Source organism: Hypanus sabinus, chromosome 4 (genome assembly GCF_030144855.1).
Source record: "Hypanus sabinus isolate sHypSab1 chromosome 4, sHypSab1.hap1, whole genome shotgun sequence".
Lineage (NCBI taxonomy): Eukaryota > Metazoa > Chordata > Chondrichthyes > Myliobatiformes > Dasyatidae > Hypanus > Hypanus sabinus.
The window spans coordinates 100,810,205-100,826,235 of record NC_082709.1 but is presented as its reverse complement, the minus strand read 5'-3'; the positions used below and the strand labels follow the sequence as shown (position 1 = coordinate 100,826,235).

Below are 16,031 nucleotides of genomic sequence, written 5' to 3'. Positions count from 1 at the left end.
TAATTTTATGACTATCTGTAGCTTCTTAGCCCCGCCTATCCCCCCACTCCCACACCAGACAGTGATGCAACCTGTCAAAATTCTCTTCACAGTACATGTATAGAGGTTTTCAAGTGTTTTTGGTGATAAACCAAACTCTTCAAACTCCTAATGAAATAGGAGTTGCCTTCTTTACAACAGCATCGATACGTTGGGACCAGGTTAGATCCTCAGAGATCTTGACACCCAGGAACTTGAAGCTGCTCACTCTCTCCACTTCTGATCCCTCTATGAGGATTGGGATGTGTTCCTTTGTCTTACCCTTCCTGAAGTCCACAATCAGCTCTTTCATCTTACTGTCACTGAGTGCCAGGTTGTTGCCGCAACTCCACTCATGGTATATCTCACTCTTGTACACCCACTCGTCTCCATCTGAGATTCTGCCAACAATGGTTGTATCATCAGCAACCTTATAGATGGCATTTGAGCAATACCAAACCACACAGTCAAGGGTATAGAGAGAGTAGAGCAGTGGGCTAAGCACACACCCCTGAGGTGTGCCAGTGTTGATCGTCAGTGAGGAGGAGTTATTAATACCAATCCACACAGATTGTGGTCTCTTGGTTATGAAGTCGAGGATCCAATTGCAGAGGGAGATACAGGGGCCCAGATTCTGTAGCTTATCGATCGGGACTCTTGAGAATGATGATGTTAAGTGTGGAGCTGTAGTCAACGAACAGCTTCCTGACATAGGTGTTTGTATTATCCAGATGATCTAAGGCTGTGTGAAGAGCCAATATGATTGCATCTGCTGTAGACCTATTGTGGCTATAGGCAAATTGGGTCCAGTGGGTCCAGTTCCTTCCTAAGGCAGGAACTGATTCTGGCAATGACCAACCTCTAAAAGCATTTCATCACCGTAGATCTGAGTGCTACTGGATGTTGTCATTAAGGCATCTCACGCTACATTTCTTGGGCACTGGTATAATTTTTGCCGTTTTGAAGCAGGTGGGAACTTCCAACTGTAGCAATGGGAGGTTGAAAATGTCCTTAAATACATCCGCCATTTGGTTGCCACAAGTTTTCAGGGCCTTACCAGGTACTTCATCAAGGCCTGCTGTCTTATGAGGGTTCACCATCCTGAAAGACAGCCTGGCATCACCTCCGAGACAGAGATCACAGGGTCACCAAGTGCAGCAGAGATCTTCACAGCTGTAGTTATATTCTCCCTTTCAAAGCGAGCATAAAAGGCATTGAGCAATACTGCCATTCATGCTATTGGGTTTTGCCCTGTAGGAAGTCATGTCTGCAGACCCTGCCAGAGATGACGTGCATCCGATGTCGCCTCCAACATTGTTTCTTTGCTCTCAAGGTGGCCCCCTGCAAGTCATACCAGGTTTTCTTGGGCAGACCTTGGTCGCCAGACTTAAATGCCATTGATCTGTCCCTCAGTAGATGACAATGTACCTCCTGGTTCATCCATGGCTTTTGGTTTGGGAATGTACAGCAAATCTTTGTAGGCACACACTCATCCACACAGGTTTTAATGAAGTCAGTAACAACTGCAGCATACTCATCCAGATTCAAAGATGACTCCCTGAATACAGTCCAGTCCATCGATTCAAAGCAGTCCTGTAAGCGCTCCCGTGTTTCCCTTGTCCAAACCTCCTTGGTCATCACTGCTGGTGCTGCAGTCTTCAGTCTCTGCCTATACTCAGGGAGCAGAAGCACAGCCAGGTGATCAGATTTCCTGAAGAGTGGGCGTGCGATAAGACGGTAGGTATTCCTGATGATGGTGTAATAGTGGACCAGTGTGATGTTTTCTCTGGTACTACAAGTGGTTTATTAATGATAATTGTTTAGTGATTTTTCAAGCTGGCCTAGTTAAAATCCCCCAAAATGGTGGTGAAGGCATCAGGGTACGCTGTTTCATGCATGTTGATCACGTCACTCAAATCATCCTGAGCCTGTTTGACATGGTGGAGTGGTGGAGTGTACACCATTATCAAAATAATCACAGAAATCTCCCACAGCAGGTAAAATGGATGGCACAATTGTGAGATATCCTAGCTCTGGGACATCACTGATACACTTGTGCACCAAGAGGAGTTGACATAAGGCGTACACCTCCACATCTGCTTTTGAGAGACTCGACAGTCCTATCCTGAGGGTGTATGGTGAACCTGTCAAGCTGATGCATCCGGTATAGAAAGGTTAACCAGGATTCTGTGAAACTAAGGATGCAAGAGGTCCTAATGTCCCTCTGATACAGCACTTCAGCTCTAAGATCCTCGATTTTATTTGCTAGAGACTGTACATTTGCCAGCAAGGTAGTCGGTATAGGAAGTCGAAACGCATCTGTACCCCTGACCAGTAGCCACATTTCCTACAAGGAGTCTGGTGAGAAGTACGGCCACAGTCAGCATTGTTTCCATTGGTTTTAAGCAGCAATATATTGTTCAGTAGCATCAAGACATCTTTATTAACTGTACGGACCTTGGAAGCGGTAACCGGCTGAAATGCAAATATTTAATCGTGTCTATCGAGCTGTACTGCACAGGATCCCCTTCAAAACGCACCGCGATCCATCCCGTACTGACCCACATATCCATCTGGGATGTCCTCCTATCCTCGTGCTGTGCCCTCTGGTCACCAGCTCTCGGAAACATCCTCCCTACATCCACTCTCAATATTCAATTGGTTTCAATGAGAATCCCTCCTCTAAACTCCAGCAAGTACAGGCCCAGGGGCATCAAACGCTCCTCATACATTAACCCTTTCATTTCTGGGATCATTCTCGTGAACTTCCTCTGGGCCCTTTCCAACGTCAGTACATACTTTCTTAGATAATGGGCTCAACGCTGCTTACAATACTCCATGTGTGGTCTGACCAAAGTCTCACCATGATACCGTTGCATGTTCTAGTCCTCTCAAAATGAATGCTAACATTTTATTTGCTTTCCTTACCACCTGCAAGTTAACTTTTAGGGAATCTTGAACAAGATCTCTCAAGTCCCTTTGCATCTCTGATTTCTGAATTTGTTCCATTTAGAAAATAGTCTGCCCCTGCATTTTTCTTCATATTTTCCACAAACTTGCCCACAAAGTCATCAATTCTGTCATCCAAGTCATTGACATATAACATTAAAAGAAGCGGTCCCAAGACCAACACGCTGAACACCACTAGTCACTGGTGGGCAACGAGAAAAGGCTCTCTATTCTCACTCTTTAACATGGATAGTGCATTAGAATGAGGAAATTACGAACTGTCTGGACTGCAGAGAAAAGAGCCAGTATGAGATGCAAGGGTGCAGAATAACCGACTGAAATGTAGCAATGGAATCATCAAGGTCACACAAAGACAATCCAAGCACTACATTCGTTCTTAGAGGGGAAATATTGAAAAGCAGAGAGTTTCCCAATCACCACTGCAAGTCTTACACAGTCCTGTTCATACAGTAAAAAAAAGTAAAACCTCACCAAAAATAAAGCAAAAGATTATGCTCTAAGAGAGTGTGCATGTGAGGAAAAGGGAAGATAGAGAGCTGATCCAATAGAGACCATGAAGATAATGAAAATGTTTAAACGAGATATTGTTCAAAATTAAAGGTACCAAATCATGACAGATAGTTCAAGAGAAAATGTTTCATTCAGAGTGACAAGAATATGAAAGAGATTCCCATGAGTTTGTGGCAAATACCATCAATGTGTCAACTGGGTGTAAGATGATAGGGGAGCTGAAATGATGAGGGGGAGAGTTAAACTTATCAAAAGACCAGTATGGACTAATTAGACTTCCAGTGCTGTAGACTAGATATTAAAGTTATCACATGATAAAGTTATCAACATGCAGCAGGTTATGGCATGTCAAATGAATTATATATTGAAATAGTGTGACATTCACCACATTTTACAGATTCACCACAGAAAGCATCCTATCCTGATACAACACAGCTCAAAATGGCAACTGCTCTGCCCAAGATAGCAACAAATTGTAGTTTGTCAGGACACTCTCAATGGTGCTTCCGTAAAATTCAGTTAAGATGGGGGGGGGGGGGGGTGGTAGGAGGGAGCTTTGCTTTCCTCAATCTTCTTGGGAAGTAGAGGTGCTTCTGTGCCTTCTTGTTCAGGGAGGTGATACTGAGTTACAGAGGTAGGTGCTGAGCTATGAGGCCGGTTTCTGAGCTATGATGCTGTAATATGTACAGCTACCTTTTCAATAGACCATGAAGTGAAATGTTTCTATGCACTCCCAAACTACACTGAACTGCCCAGTCACTGGAATGTGTACACTTCCACTGACCTCAGCCAACTTGGTCTCAAACTCCATCACGGCCTCCATGTCATCCTTTGCGGTGGTGGTGTTTGCCCCCAGGAGAATAGGCACATCGATCATCAGCTGCAGTAGGGCATGGCGAATCTGAAGGAGAAGCAAAGAGGAGCAATTAGACAGTCCCATGGCTGACATCATTCCAGCAGCTTCATTTCTAACCTTGTTTCCAGTTCTGAAACATTAAGTCTGCTTCTAGCTCCATAAATACTGTCTGAACCACTGCCTGTTCCATTGCTTTTTCACTCAATTTTCCAGAATCTGTAGAATTTTGTTTTTTTTTTAAATTCCAGAACTGCTGTGTGCCATGGATCAGGAAGATGCTGGCTTGACCCTGGCTCTGTTTTAATTGGGTCCACATCAGCCCTACAGGTTAGGGATTGCAAAGATATCCACTACTGTTAGCATGACGCCTCCTCTAATAATTTTGCAACTTCCTCCAGGTCTAGACTCCTTTGAGCTCTTTTCATTCCTCTTGTGCTATCGCAAAGGTCTAAGCTCTCTTTTAAATCTTTGCACCTACCAAGCTATTAACCAGCAGTCCTAATATTACCCGCAAAACACTTTGCAGCACGTTATTACATTAAAGGCTGTTTATAAATGCAGACGGTTGTAATTGAAATGGAATTGTTATGGTCATACAGTGTGAAAACAGACCATTCACCTCAACTTACCCATGCCAGCCAAGTGCCTCGCTGAGCTAGCCCCATTTATCCACATTGGAAACATATCCTTCTAAATTTTTTCCATCCATGTAACTAAATGTCTTTAAAATGTTGTAATTGTGTATGCCTCTTTCACCTCCTCCAGCAGTTCATTCCATATACTCACTAACCTCTTCGAAAAGAGCGCCTGTTCAAATCCTCCCCTGTTACATTAAACCTGTGCCCCCTAGCTTTAGACTCTCCCACCCTGGGACCATCATGTCTCTCATTCACCCCCTCCGGCTCCTTCAGCGAAGAGTAGACAGTCCAACTGCAACCCTCCCACCCCACCAACATCCTTGTAAATCTTTTTTACACCCTTTCCAATGCAATCACATTGGATAAACCAGGAGGTACATCATCTGCTGAAGGCTAGATCTGTAGCATTCAAGTCTCGTGACCCAGGCCTGTACCAGGAAAACAGGTATGATTTGCACAGGGCTACTTCAAGGGCAAAGAGACTATTTCAAACAAGGTTGGAAGCAACATCAGATTCATGGCAACTCTGTCAGGGTCTGCAAGACATTACTTCCTACAAAAGTGAAACCCAGTAGCATGAATACATTGGGATGGATAAGTCCCCGGGGCCTGACGGAATATTCCCCAGGCTGCTCCATGAGGCAAGGGAAGAGATTGCTGAACCTCTGGCTAGGATCTTTATGTCCTCATTGTCCACGGGAATGGTACTGGAGGATTGGAGGGAGACGAATGTTGTCCTCTTGTTCAAAAAAGGTAGTAGGGATAGTCCGGGTAATTATAGACCAGTGAGCCTTACGTCTGTGGTGGGAAGGCGGTTGGAAAAGATTCTTAGAGATAGAATTTATGGGCATTTAGAGAATCATGGTCTGATCAGGGACAGTCAGCATGACTTTGTGAAGGGCAGATCATGTCTAACAAGCCTGAAAGAGTTCTTCGAGGAGGTGAACAAGCATATAGATGAGGATAGTGCAGTGGATGTGATCTACATGGATTTTAGTAAGGCATTTGACAAGGTTCCTCATGGTAGGCTTATTCAGAAAGTCAGAAGGCATGGGATCCAGGGAAGTTTGGCGAAGTAGATTCAGAATTGGCTTGCCTGCAGAAGGCAGAGGGTTGTGGTGGAGGGAGTACATTCAGATTGGAGGGTTGTGACTCGTGGTGTCCCACAAGGATCTGTTCTGGGACCTCTACTTTTTGTGGTTTTTATTAACGACCTGGATTTGGGGTAGAAGGGTGGGTTGGCAAGTTTGCAGACAACACAAAGGTTGGTGGTGTTGTAGATAGTGTAGAGGATTGTCGAAGATTGCAGAGAGACATTGATAGGATGCAGAAGTGGGCTGAGAAGTGGCAGATGGAGTTCAACCTGGAAAAGTGTGAGGTGGTACACTTTGGAAGGACAAACTCCAAGACAGAATACAAAGTAAATGGAAGGATACTTGGTAGTGTGGAGGAGCAAAGGGTTCTGGGGGTACTTGTCCACAGATCCCTGAAAGTTGCCTCACAGGTAAATAGGGTAGTTAAGCTTTGCAACAACCTGGCATTCAACGTCAGTAAGAAGAAAGAGTTGATTGTGGACTTCAGGAAGGGTAAGACAAAGGAACACATCCCAATCCTCATAGAGGGATCAGAAGTGGAGAGAGTGAGCAGCTTCAAGTTCCTGGGTGTCAGGATATCTGAGGATTTAACTTGGTCCCAACATATCGATATAGTTATAAAGAAGGCAAGACAGCAGCTATAATTTATTAGGAATTTGAAGCGATTTGGCATGTCAACAAATACACTCAAAAACTTCTATAGTTGTACCGTGGAGAGCATTCTGACAGGCTGCATCACTATCTGGTATGGAGGGGCTACTGCACAGGACCGAAAGAAGCTGCAGAACGTCGTGAATCTAGTCAGCTCCATCTTGGGTACTAGCCTACAAAGTACCCAGGACATCTTGAGGGAGCAGTGTCTCAAAAAGGCAGTGTCCATTATTAAGGACCTCCAGCACCCAGGGCATGCCCTTTTCTCACTGTTACCATCAGGTAGGAGGCACAGAAGCCTGAAGGCACACACTCAGTGATTCAGGAACAGCTTCTTCCCCTCTGCCATCCAACTCCTAAATGGACATAAAAATCGTGAACACTACCTCACTTTTTAATATATATTTCTGTTTTTGCACAATTTTTAATGTATTAAATATACGTATACTGCAATACGTATACTTATTTTTTCTCTGCTAGATTATGTATTGCATTGAACTGCTGCTAAGTTAACAAATTTCACGTCACATGCCGGTGATAATAAACCTGATTCTGATTCCTTCTGATGAACAGGCAGTCAGAACTGCTCATAACACTTCGCAGCTTTCCAAGGACCGTGTAACATTCCATCCCAGCTTCCGTACTCAGTGCCCTGAGTGACGATGGCAAATATGCCAATCACCTTCTTCATCGCCGTCTACCTGTGTCACTTCTTCCATGGAGCATCTACTTGTACAGCTAGGTCTCTCTCTCCTACAACTTTGTTCATGGCTCTGGCATTTGTTGTGTAAATATTAACCAAAATACAAAACTTTGCACTTGCATGAGTTAAATTCCATCTGCCGTTCCACAAGATCATCAAACATAGGAGCAGTGAGGCCATTTGGCCCATCATTCCAACCTGGCTGATTTACTATCCCTCTCAATCCCATTCTCCGGCCTTCTCCCCGTACTCTTTGACACCCCGACTAATCAACAATCTATAAAACTTTTCTTTAAATGTACCCAATGACTCGGCCTCTACAGCCGTCTATGGCAATGAATTCCACAGATTCACCACCCTCCGGCTAAAGAAATTCTTCATCATCTCTGTTCTAAATGGACATGTGCCTATACTGAGGCTGTGCCCTCTGGTCCTAGACTCAATGCAGGAAACATCCTTCCCACATCTATACTACTTAGCCCAGAGCCATCCAGGCCAGTTTAGGAGCCTGCTAAAGGGAGTCCTTGATGACATTGTTGGTTTTATTGTGACAGCAATTGTACAATTACATGAAACATAGATTTACAATTACACAGCACCTTTCAGATTCTCTCCTCATCTCTAAGTACAACTAATGGTGTGCTCCTGAAGCAGCACAGAAAACACTTGCTAATTTATGCACACAAAGTAACAATGGGAATGAGCAGGTGGGTTTTAAGTAACTGCAGGAAGTATTAGAAGGGCAACCAGCATGTGTGGAGCTGAATTCAGGAAAAAGTTGAAGCTAGTACAAATTTTGAGCTGCAAGCTAATTTCATTTGCAGTGTTAGGCCCACAACCTTCCAAACCTTTCTAATCCACGTTTCTCTCCAGCTGCCTTTTGAAAGTTGTTATTGCCCCTGCTTAATCACTTCTCTGGCAGCGTGTTGCAGTCACCCAGGGGAGGAGACATCGAGGTGATATGGGAAAAGCCTCTGTAGATATACTGGAATCTGTTCTGGGCTGTTCTTAATTGCGTGCAGTGGGCCCTTGGTATCATGTGCAGTGGGCCCTTGGTACCGCGTGCAGTGGGCCCTTGGTATCATGTGCAGTGGGCCCTTGGTATCATGTGCAGTGGGCCCTTGGTATCGTGTGCAGTGGGCCCTTAGTATCATGTGCAGTGGGCCCTTGGTACCGCGTGCAGTGGGCCCTTGGTATCATGTGCAGTGGGCCCTTGGTATCGTGTGCAGTGGGCCCTTGGTACCGTGTGCAGTGGGCCCTTGGTACCGCGTGCAGTGGGCCCTTGGTACCATGTGCAGTGGGCTCTTGGTACCGTGTGCAGTGGGCCCTTAGTACCACGTGCAGTGGGCCCTTGGTACCGTGTGCAGTGGGCCCTTGGTACCGTGTGCAGTGGGCCCTTGGTACCACGTGCAGTGGGCCCTTGGTACCGTGTGCAGTGGGCCCTTAGTACCACGTGCAGTGGGCCCTTGGTACCATGTGCAGTGGGCCCTTGGTACCGTGTGCAGTGGGCCCTTAGTACCACGTGCAGTGGGCCCTTGGTACCTTGAGCAGTGGGCCCTTGGTATCGTGTGCAGTGGGCCCTTAGTACGACGTGCAGTGGGCCCTTGGTATCGTGTGCAGTGGGCCCTTGGTACCGTGTGCAGTGGGCCCTTGGTACCGTGTGCAGTGGGCCCTTAGTACCACGTGCAGTGGGCCCTTGGTACCGTGTGCAGTGGACTCTTGGTACCATATGCAGTGGGCCCTTAGTACCACGTGCAGTGGGCCCTTAGTACCACGTGCAGTGGGCCCTTGGTACCGTGTGCAGTGGGCCCTTAGTACCACGTGCAGTGGGCCCTTGGTACCGTGTGCAGTGGGCCCTTAGTACCACGTGCAGTGGGCCCTTTGTACCATGTGCAGTGGGCCCTTGGTATCATGTACAGTGGGCCTTTGGTACCACGTGCAGTGGGCCCTTAGTACCATGTGCAGTGGGCCCTTGGTATCATGTGCAGTGGGCCTTTGGTATCGTGTGCAGTGGGCCCTTAGTACCACGTGCTGTGGGCCCTTGGTACCGTGCACAGTGGGCCCTTGGTATCATGTGCAGTGGGCCCTTAGTACCACGTGCAGTGGGCCCTTAGTACCATGTGCAGTGGGCCCTTGGTACAGTGTGCAGTGGGCCCTTGGTATTGTGTGCAGTGGGCCCTTGGTATCATGTGCAGTGGGCCCTTAGTACCACGTGCTGTGGGCCCTTGGTACCATGTGCAGTGGGCCCTTAGTACCACGTGCTGTGGGCCCTTGGTACCGTGCACAGTGGGCCCTTGGTATCATGTGCAGTGGGCCCTTAGTACCACGTGCAGTGGGCCCTTAGTACCATGTGCAGTGGGCCCTTGGTACCATGTGCAGTGGGCCCTTGGTATTGTGTGCAGTGGGCCCTTGGTATCATGTGCAGTGGGACCTTAGTACCACGTGCAGTGGGCCCTTGGTACCATGTGCAGTGGGCCCTTAGTACCACGTGCTGTGGGCCCTTGGTACCGTGCACAGTGGGCCCTTGGTATCATGTGCAGTGGGCCCTTAGTACCACGTGCAGTGGGCCCTTAGTACCATGTGCAGTGGGCCCTTGGTACCGTGTGCAGTGGGCCCTTGGTATTGTGTGCAGTGAGCCCTTGGTATCATGTGCAGTGGGACCTTAGTACCACGTGCAGTGGGCCCTTGGTATCATGTGCAGTGGGCCTTTGGTATCGTGTGCAGTGGGCCCTTGGTACCGTGTGCAGTGGGCCCTTGGTACAGTGTGCAGTGGGCCCTTGGTATCATGTGCAGTGGGCCCTTAGTACCACGTGCAGTGGGCCCTTGGTATCATGTGCAGTGGGCCCTTGGTATCGTGTGCAGTGGGCCCTTGGTATCATGCGCAGTGGGCCCTTGTTATTGCGTGCAGTGGGCCCGGTACCGTGTGCAGTGGGCCCTTGGTATTGCGTGCTGTGGGCCCTTGGTACCGCGTGCAGTGGGCCCTTGGTATCGTGTGCAGTGGGCTCTTGGTATCGTGTGCAGTGGGCCCTTGGTATTGCGTGCAGTGGGCTGTTGGTGCCGCGTGCAGTGGGCCCTTGGTACCGCGTGCAGTGGGCCCTTGGTATCGTGTGCAGTGGGCTCTTGGTATCATGTGCAGTGGGCCCTTGGTATTGTGTGCAGTGGGCTGTTGGTGCCGCGTGCAGTGGGCCCTTGGTACCGTGTGCAGTGGGTTATTGGTACCGCGTTTTTCACCTTGGCCCTGGAGGTACATCGTTTTATTTATGTATGAATGAATGATAATTACACTTGAATTTGACATACATACCATTCTATGTACAGATAAGGTTGCTGCTCAAAATCCCCTCTCATCTTAAACCTCTGCCCTGCAGTAGGTGATTCTCTAACCCTGGGAGAAAGACTGCTTGAATTCACCCTCTCATCAATTGATTCACCTCTGTAAGAAAACCTCTTGATCCCCTATGCTCTAAGGATTAAATTCCTAGCCTGCTCTACCACTCCCTGTAACTCAGCACCTCAGGTTCTGACAACATCCTTGAACATCTTTACTACTCATTTTTCAGTCATCTATCTAATAGTCTCTGGAGCACCACTATTTTACTTATTGCACTACCTACCCCAGTAGTTACCACTCCTTCTGTAAAAACTTTCCTAAAGGGTCTCCTTTAAAGTTTCACTTTCTCAGCTTAAATGCATGTTCTCTATTATTTAACATTTGTACCCTGGGAGAAAGATTCTGTCTTCTACTATTCTGTGCTTCTTATAATCTTTTATACTTCTACCAGGCACCCTTTACCCTCAGACACTTCAGAGAAAGTACCCAAGGTTGGCCAGCTTCTCTTTATAATTCATAGCCTCTAATCTGGGCGGTATGTTGGATTGAATCTGGATGCTCGAACTCTATCATCTGCACCCTCTCCACAACCCCCTCATCCTTCCTGTAATGGGGTGAACAGAACTACGTACAATACTCCAAGCGCAGCCTAATCCAAGTTTCATATAATGGGACAATGCTCAAATTGCAGAAAATGAGTAACTGGAAATAAAAGTACGCTTGTTTTTCCTTCTTCCTTTATCATTTCACTTTGTATTCTGCGGGTCGGAGAGGCATCGTCATCCAGCACTGAAATGGGCTCGTTGCCCACCATGTGTATGCAGGCCTTCCACCACCCATTTTGACTAATTCCACTTATTCTCCCAACATTCCTGTCAATTCCCTCCCAATTCAGCCACTCACCTGTACTAAAGAGAAAGTTACAGTTGCCAATGAAATTATCATTCCAGTAATCTTCTGAAATGCATGAAGAAGCTGGAACACCCAGAGGAAACCCACACAGCCACAGGGAGAACGTGCAGACTCCACTCAGACAGCACCCTAAGCCAAGATTGAACCTTCACACGAGGGCTGTCTACCAACTGCCCCACTGTGTGCCGTCAGGAGTTTCCTATTGTAGGATCCCACTAAGGGTAGTCTCATTTCCTGGGCAAAACATGTCAGTTGTTGCCTTCTGCAAGGAGCCATCAATAACAATCAATTAGCATCATCCATCATTTATTTGTTTGGTTTTAAACTTTATTCCTATCTCTCTCTTCACTTTGAAACAGAAATTAACAGAAAATATTAAGCTTTGCACGTCACAACACAAATGTAAAAGCACTCACAGATTTTGCCCGCAAGCTGTTAGCCTGGTAGTTTTCACGTACGTTCATAAGCAAGGAGGCTTGGCCCAGCTGTGGGTAAATAATAAGACAGAGTAAAATAATTGACACTAGATCCAAAATGATGAGCAGATTATACTACAGGGGAATGAAACAAAATAATGAATGAAGCTGCTGTAACATTTCAAATGTTATGAAGTTTCATTTCCCAGGAGCCAGCTGTCAACATTTTCCATCAGAATATCACAGTTTAAGACCCATTTCAGAATAATTTTCAGGCTGTCACTCTCTTGCAATACAGGGGAATACTGGCTCTTGAATCACCTTTAAATGACAGATTCAAGGAGTATCCAGGGCAGTATTTAATCCTCAACTACATCACTAAAATACACTTGGTGGCCATTTTATTAGGGACACCTGTATATCTGCTCATTAATGCAACATTTTTATATGTTATAAGAAATAGAAAATATGAACAAAATACATTCAGTGGCCACTTTATTAGGTACACCTGCTCGTTAATGCAAATAACTAATCAGCCAATCATGTGGCAGCAACTCAATGCATGCAAGACATGGTCTAGATATTCAGCTGTTGTTCAGACCAAACACCAGAATGGGGAAGAAATGTGATCTAAGTGACTTTGACCGTGGAATGACTGTTGGTGCCAGATGGGGTGGTTTGAGTATCTTAGAAACTGCTAATCTCCTGGGATTTTCACACACAACAGTCCCAAGAGTTTACAGAGAATGGTACAAGAAACAAGAAAGACATACAGTGAGCGGATGTGAGTGGACATTGTTAATGAAGGAGGTCAGAGGAGAAGAGCCAGACTGGTTCAAACTGACAGGAAAATGAGAGCAACACAAATAAGCACACATTACACCAATGGAGTCCTTCAAGAGGACCACAACCTTGCCGGGGTTTGGAGGCTTACATGCCTGAATGACCTGGAGAGCGATGCTGGCTGGAACCAGGGCTTTGTGCTTTTGTAGGGTTACCCAGGCCAAACAGGTCAAGAGGTTTCAGCTCAGGGCTAACAACCTTGACTGCTAAAACAGAAGTATTACAGAAGCAGAAATGAAGAACCATTCCACATCTGAGAGTGACGGCATTCCTGAGTATCCAGCCAGCAATTGATTGACTGAGAGTAGTGAAAATGGAGAGGAAGGAACGGATGTGATGAAGCAAAGCCTGAACTCCACCAGAGGTGGAGGACCTTCATTGCTGCCCGGAAGCCCAGCAGGGAAATGGGCAGTCAGTAGGTGACCTGCAACAGTGGGGTGCAGAAGAGCTTCTTTGAATGCACGTCAAAACTTGAAGAGAAAGTTAGACAAACTTACAGATAGTGGCCGCTTCATTCAGTACAGAATGCAAGGAACAAATTCATCACTAACTGTAGATAATCCTCATCATTGCCTTTAATTCGATTAAGTGTTGCATTTTGGGAGACAGACTTACATAGTGAATAAGGGAACCCGGGGAGTGTTGTCAAACAGAAGGGAGAGTTCTCGATTAGAGCAATACTGGGAAGAGATGTCAAATAGAGGGACTCCAGGGAGAGATGTCAAATAGAGGGACCCCAGGGAGAGATGTCAAATAGAGGGATCCCAGGGAGAGATGACAAATAGAGGGACACCGGGGAGAGATGACAAATAGAGGGACTCCAGGGAGAGATGTGGAATAGAGGGACCCCAGGGAGAGATGTCAAATAGAGGGATCCCAGGGAGAGATGACAAATAGAGGGACCCTGGGGAGAGATGTCGAATACAGGGACCACGGGGAGAGATGTCGAATAGAGGGACCCTGGGGAGAGATGTCGAATAGAGGGATCCTGGGGAGAGATGTCGAACAGAGGGACCCTGGGGAGAGATGTCGAATAGAGGGACCCAGGGGAGAGATGTCGAATAGAGGGACCCCAGGGAGAGATGTCAAATAGAGGGAACACAGGGAGAGATGTCGAATAGAGGGACCCTGGGGAGAGATGTCGAATACAGGGACCATGTGGAGAGATGTCGAACAGAGGGACCATGCGGAGAGATGACAAATAGAGGGATCCCAGGGAGAGATATCGAATAGAGGGACCACAGGGAAAGATGTCGAATACAGGGACCCCATGGAGAGATGTCGAATAGAGGGACCACAGGGAGAGATGTCGAATAGAGGGACCCCAGGGAAAGATGTCGAATAGAGGGACCGGAGAGAGATGTCGAATAGAGGGACCACAGGGAGAGATGTCAAATAGAGGGACCGGAGAGAGATGTCAAATACAGGGACCACGGAGAGAGATGTCGAATAGAGGGACCCCGGGGAGAGATGTCGAATAGAGGGACCGGAGAGAGATGCCGAATAGAGGGACCACAGGGAGAGATGTCGAATAGAGGGACCACAGGGAGAGATGTCAAATCGAGGGACCCCAAGGAGAGATGTTGAATAGAGGGACTCCAGGGAGAGATGTCAAATAGACGGACCCTGGGGAGAGATGTCAAATAGAGGGACCCTGGGGAGAGATGTTGAATAGAGGGACCCCAAGGAGAGATGTCGAATACAGGGACCACGGGGAGAGATGTCGAATAGAGGGAACCTGGGGAGAGATGTCGAATACAGGGACCACGGGGAGAGATGTCGAATAGAGGGACCCTGGGGAGAGATGTCGAATAGAGGGACTCCAGGGAGAGATGTTGAATAGAGAGATCGCAGGGAGAGATGTCGAATACAGGGACCATGGGGAGAGATGTCGAACAGAGGGACCCTGGGGAGAGATGACAAATAGAGGGACACAGGGGAGAGATGTCAAATAGAGGGACCACAGGAAGAGATGTCGAATAGAGGGACCCCAGGGAGAGATGTCGAATAGAGGGACCGGAGAGAGATGCCGAATAGAGGGACCCGGGGAGAGATGACGAATAGAGGGACCGGAGAGAGATGCCGAATAGAGGGACCACAGGGAGAGATGTCGAATAGAGGGACCACAGGGAGAGATGTCAAATCGAGGGACCCCAAGGAGAGATGTCGAATACAGGGACCACGGGGAGAGATGTCGAATAGAGGGACCCCAGGGAGAGATATCGAATAGAGGGAACCTGGGGAGAGATGTCGAATACAGGGACCACGGGGAGAGATGTCGAATAGAGGGACCCTGGGGAGAGATGTCGAATAGAGGGATACCACGGAGAGATGTCAAATAGAGGGACCCCAGGGAGAGATATCGAATAGAGGGAACCTGGGGAGAGATGTCGAATACAGGGACCACGGGGAGAGATGTCGAATAGAGGGAACCTGGGGAGAGATGTCGAATACAGGGACCACGGGGAGAGATGTCAAATAGAGGGACCCCAGGGAGAGATGTCAAATACAGGGACCCCAGGGAGAGATGTCGAATAGAGGGACCCAGGGGAGAGATGTCGAATAGAGGGACCCCGGGGAGAGCTGTCGAATAGAATGACCCCGGGGAGAGAAGTCAAATAGAGGGACCACAGGGAGAGATGTCAAATAGAGGGACCCTGGGGAGAGATGTCGAATAGAGGGACCCCAGGGAGAGATGTCGAATAGAGGGACCCCAGGGAGAGATGTCAAATAGAGGGACCCAGGGGAGAGATGTCAAATAGAGGGAACACAGGGAGAGGTGTCGAACAGAGGGACCCCAGGGTGAGATGACGAATAGAGGGACCCAGGGGAGAGATGTCGAATAGAGGGACCCCGGGGAGAGACGTCATGTAGAGGGACCCTGGGGAGAGATGTCGAATAGAGGGACCCTGGGGAGAGATGTCGAATAGAGGGATCCTAGGGAGAGATATCGAATACAGGGACCCTGGGGAGAGATGTCGATTAGAGGGAACCTGGGGAGAGATGTCGAATACAGGGACCACGGGGAGAGATGTCGAATAGAGGGACCCTGGGGAGAGATGACAAATAGAGGGACACAGGGGAGAGAT

General features: G+C 47.7%; 1 protein-coding gene across 1 annotated transcript in view; it reads right to left on the bottom strand.

Annotated features, from left to right (window-relative positions):
• LOC132392149 (phosphate-regulating neutral endopeptidase PHEX-like) overlaps nt 1-13,457 on the bottom strand; it is a 181,668-nt gene extending 168,211 nt beyond the window's left edge. Inside the window, exons 1-3 of the mRNA XM_059965999.1 lie at nt 13,440-13,457; nt 12,100-12,168; nt 4,283-4,399 (exon numbers count right to left, since the gene is read on the bottom strand). Of these exons, the coding sequence (XP_059821982.1) occupies nt 4,283-4,399; nt 12,100-12,168; nt 13,440-13,457 (204 nt within the window). The remainder of the gene's footprint in view (nt 1-4,282; nt 4,400-12,099; nt 12,169-13,439) is intronic.
• Between the last annotated feature and the right edge of the window lie 2,574 nt (nt 13,458-16,031).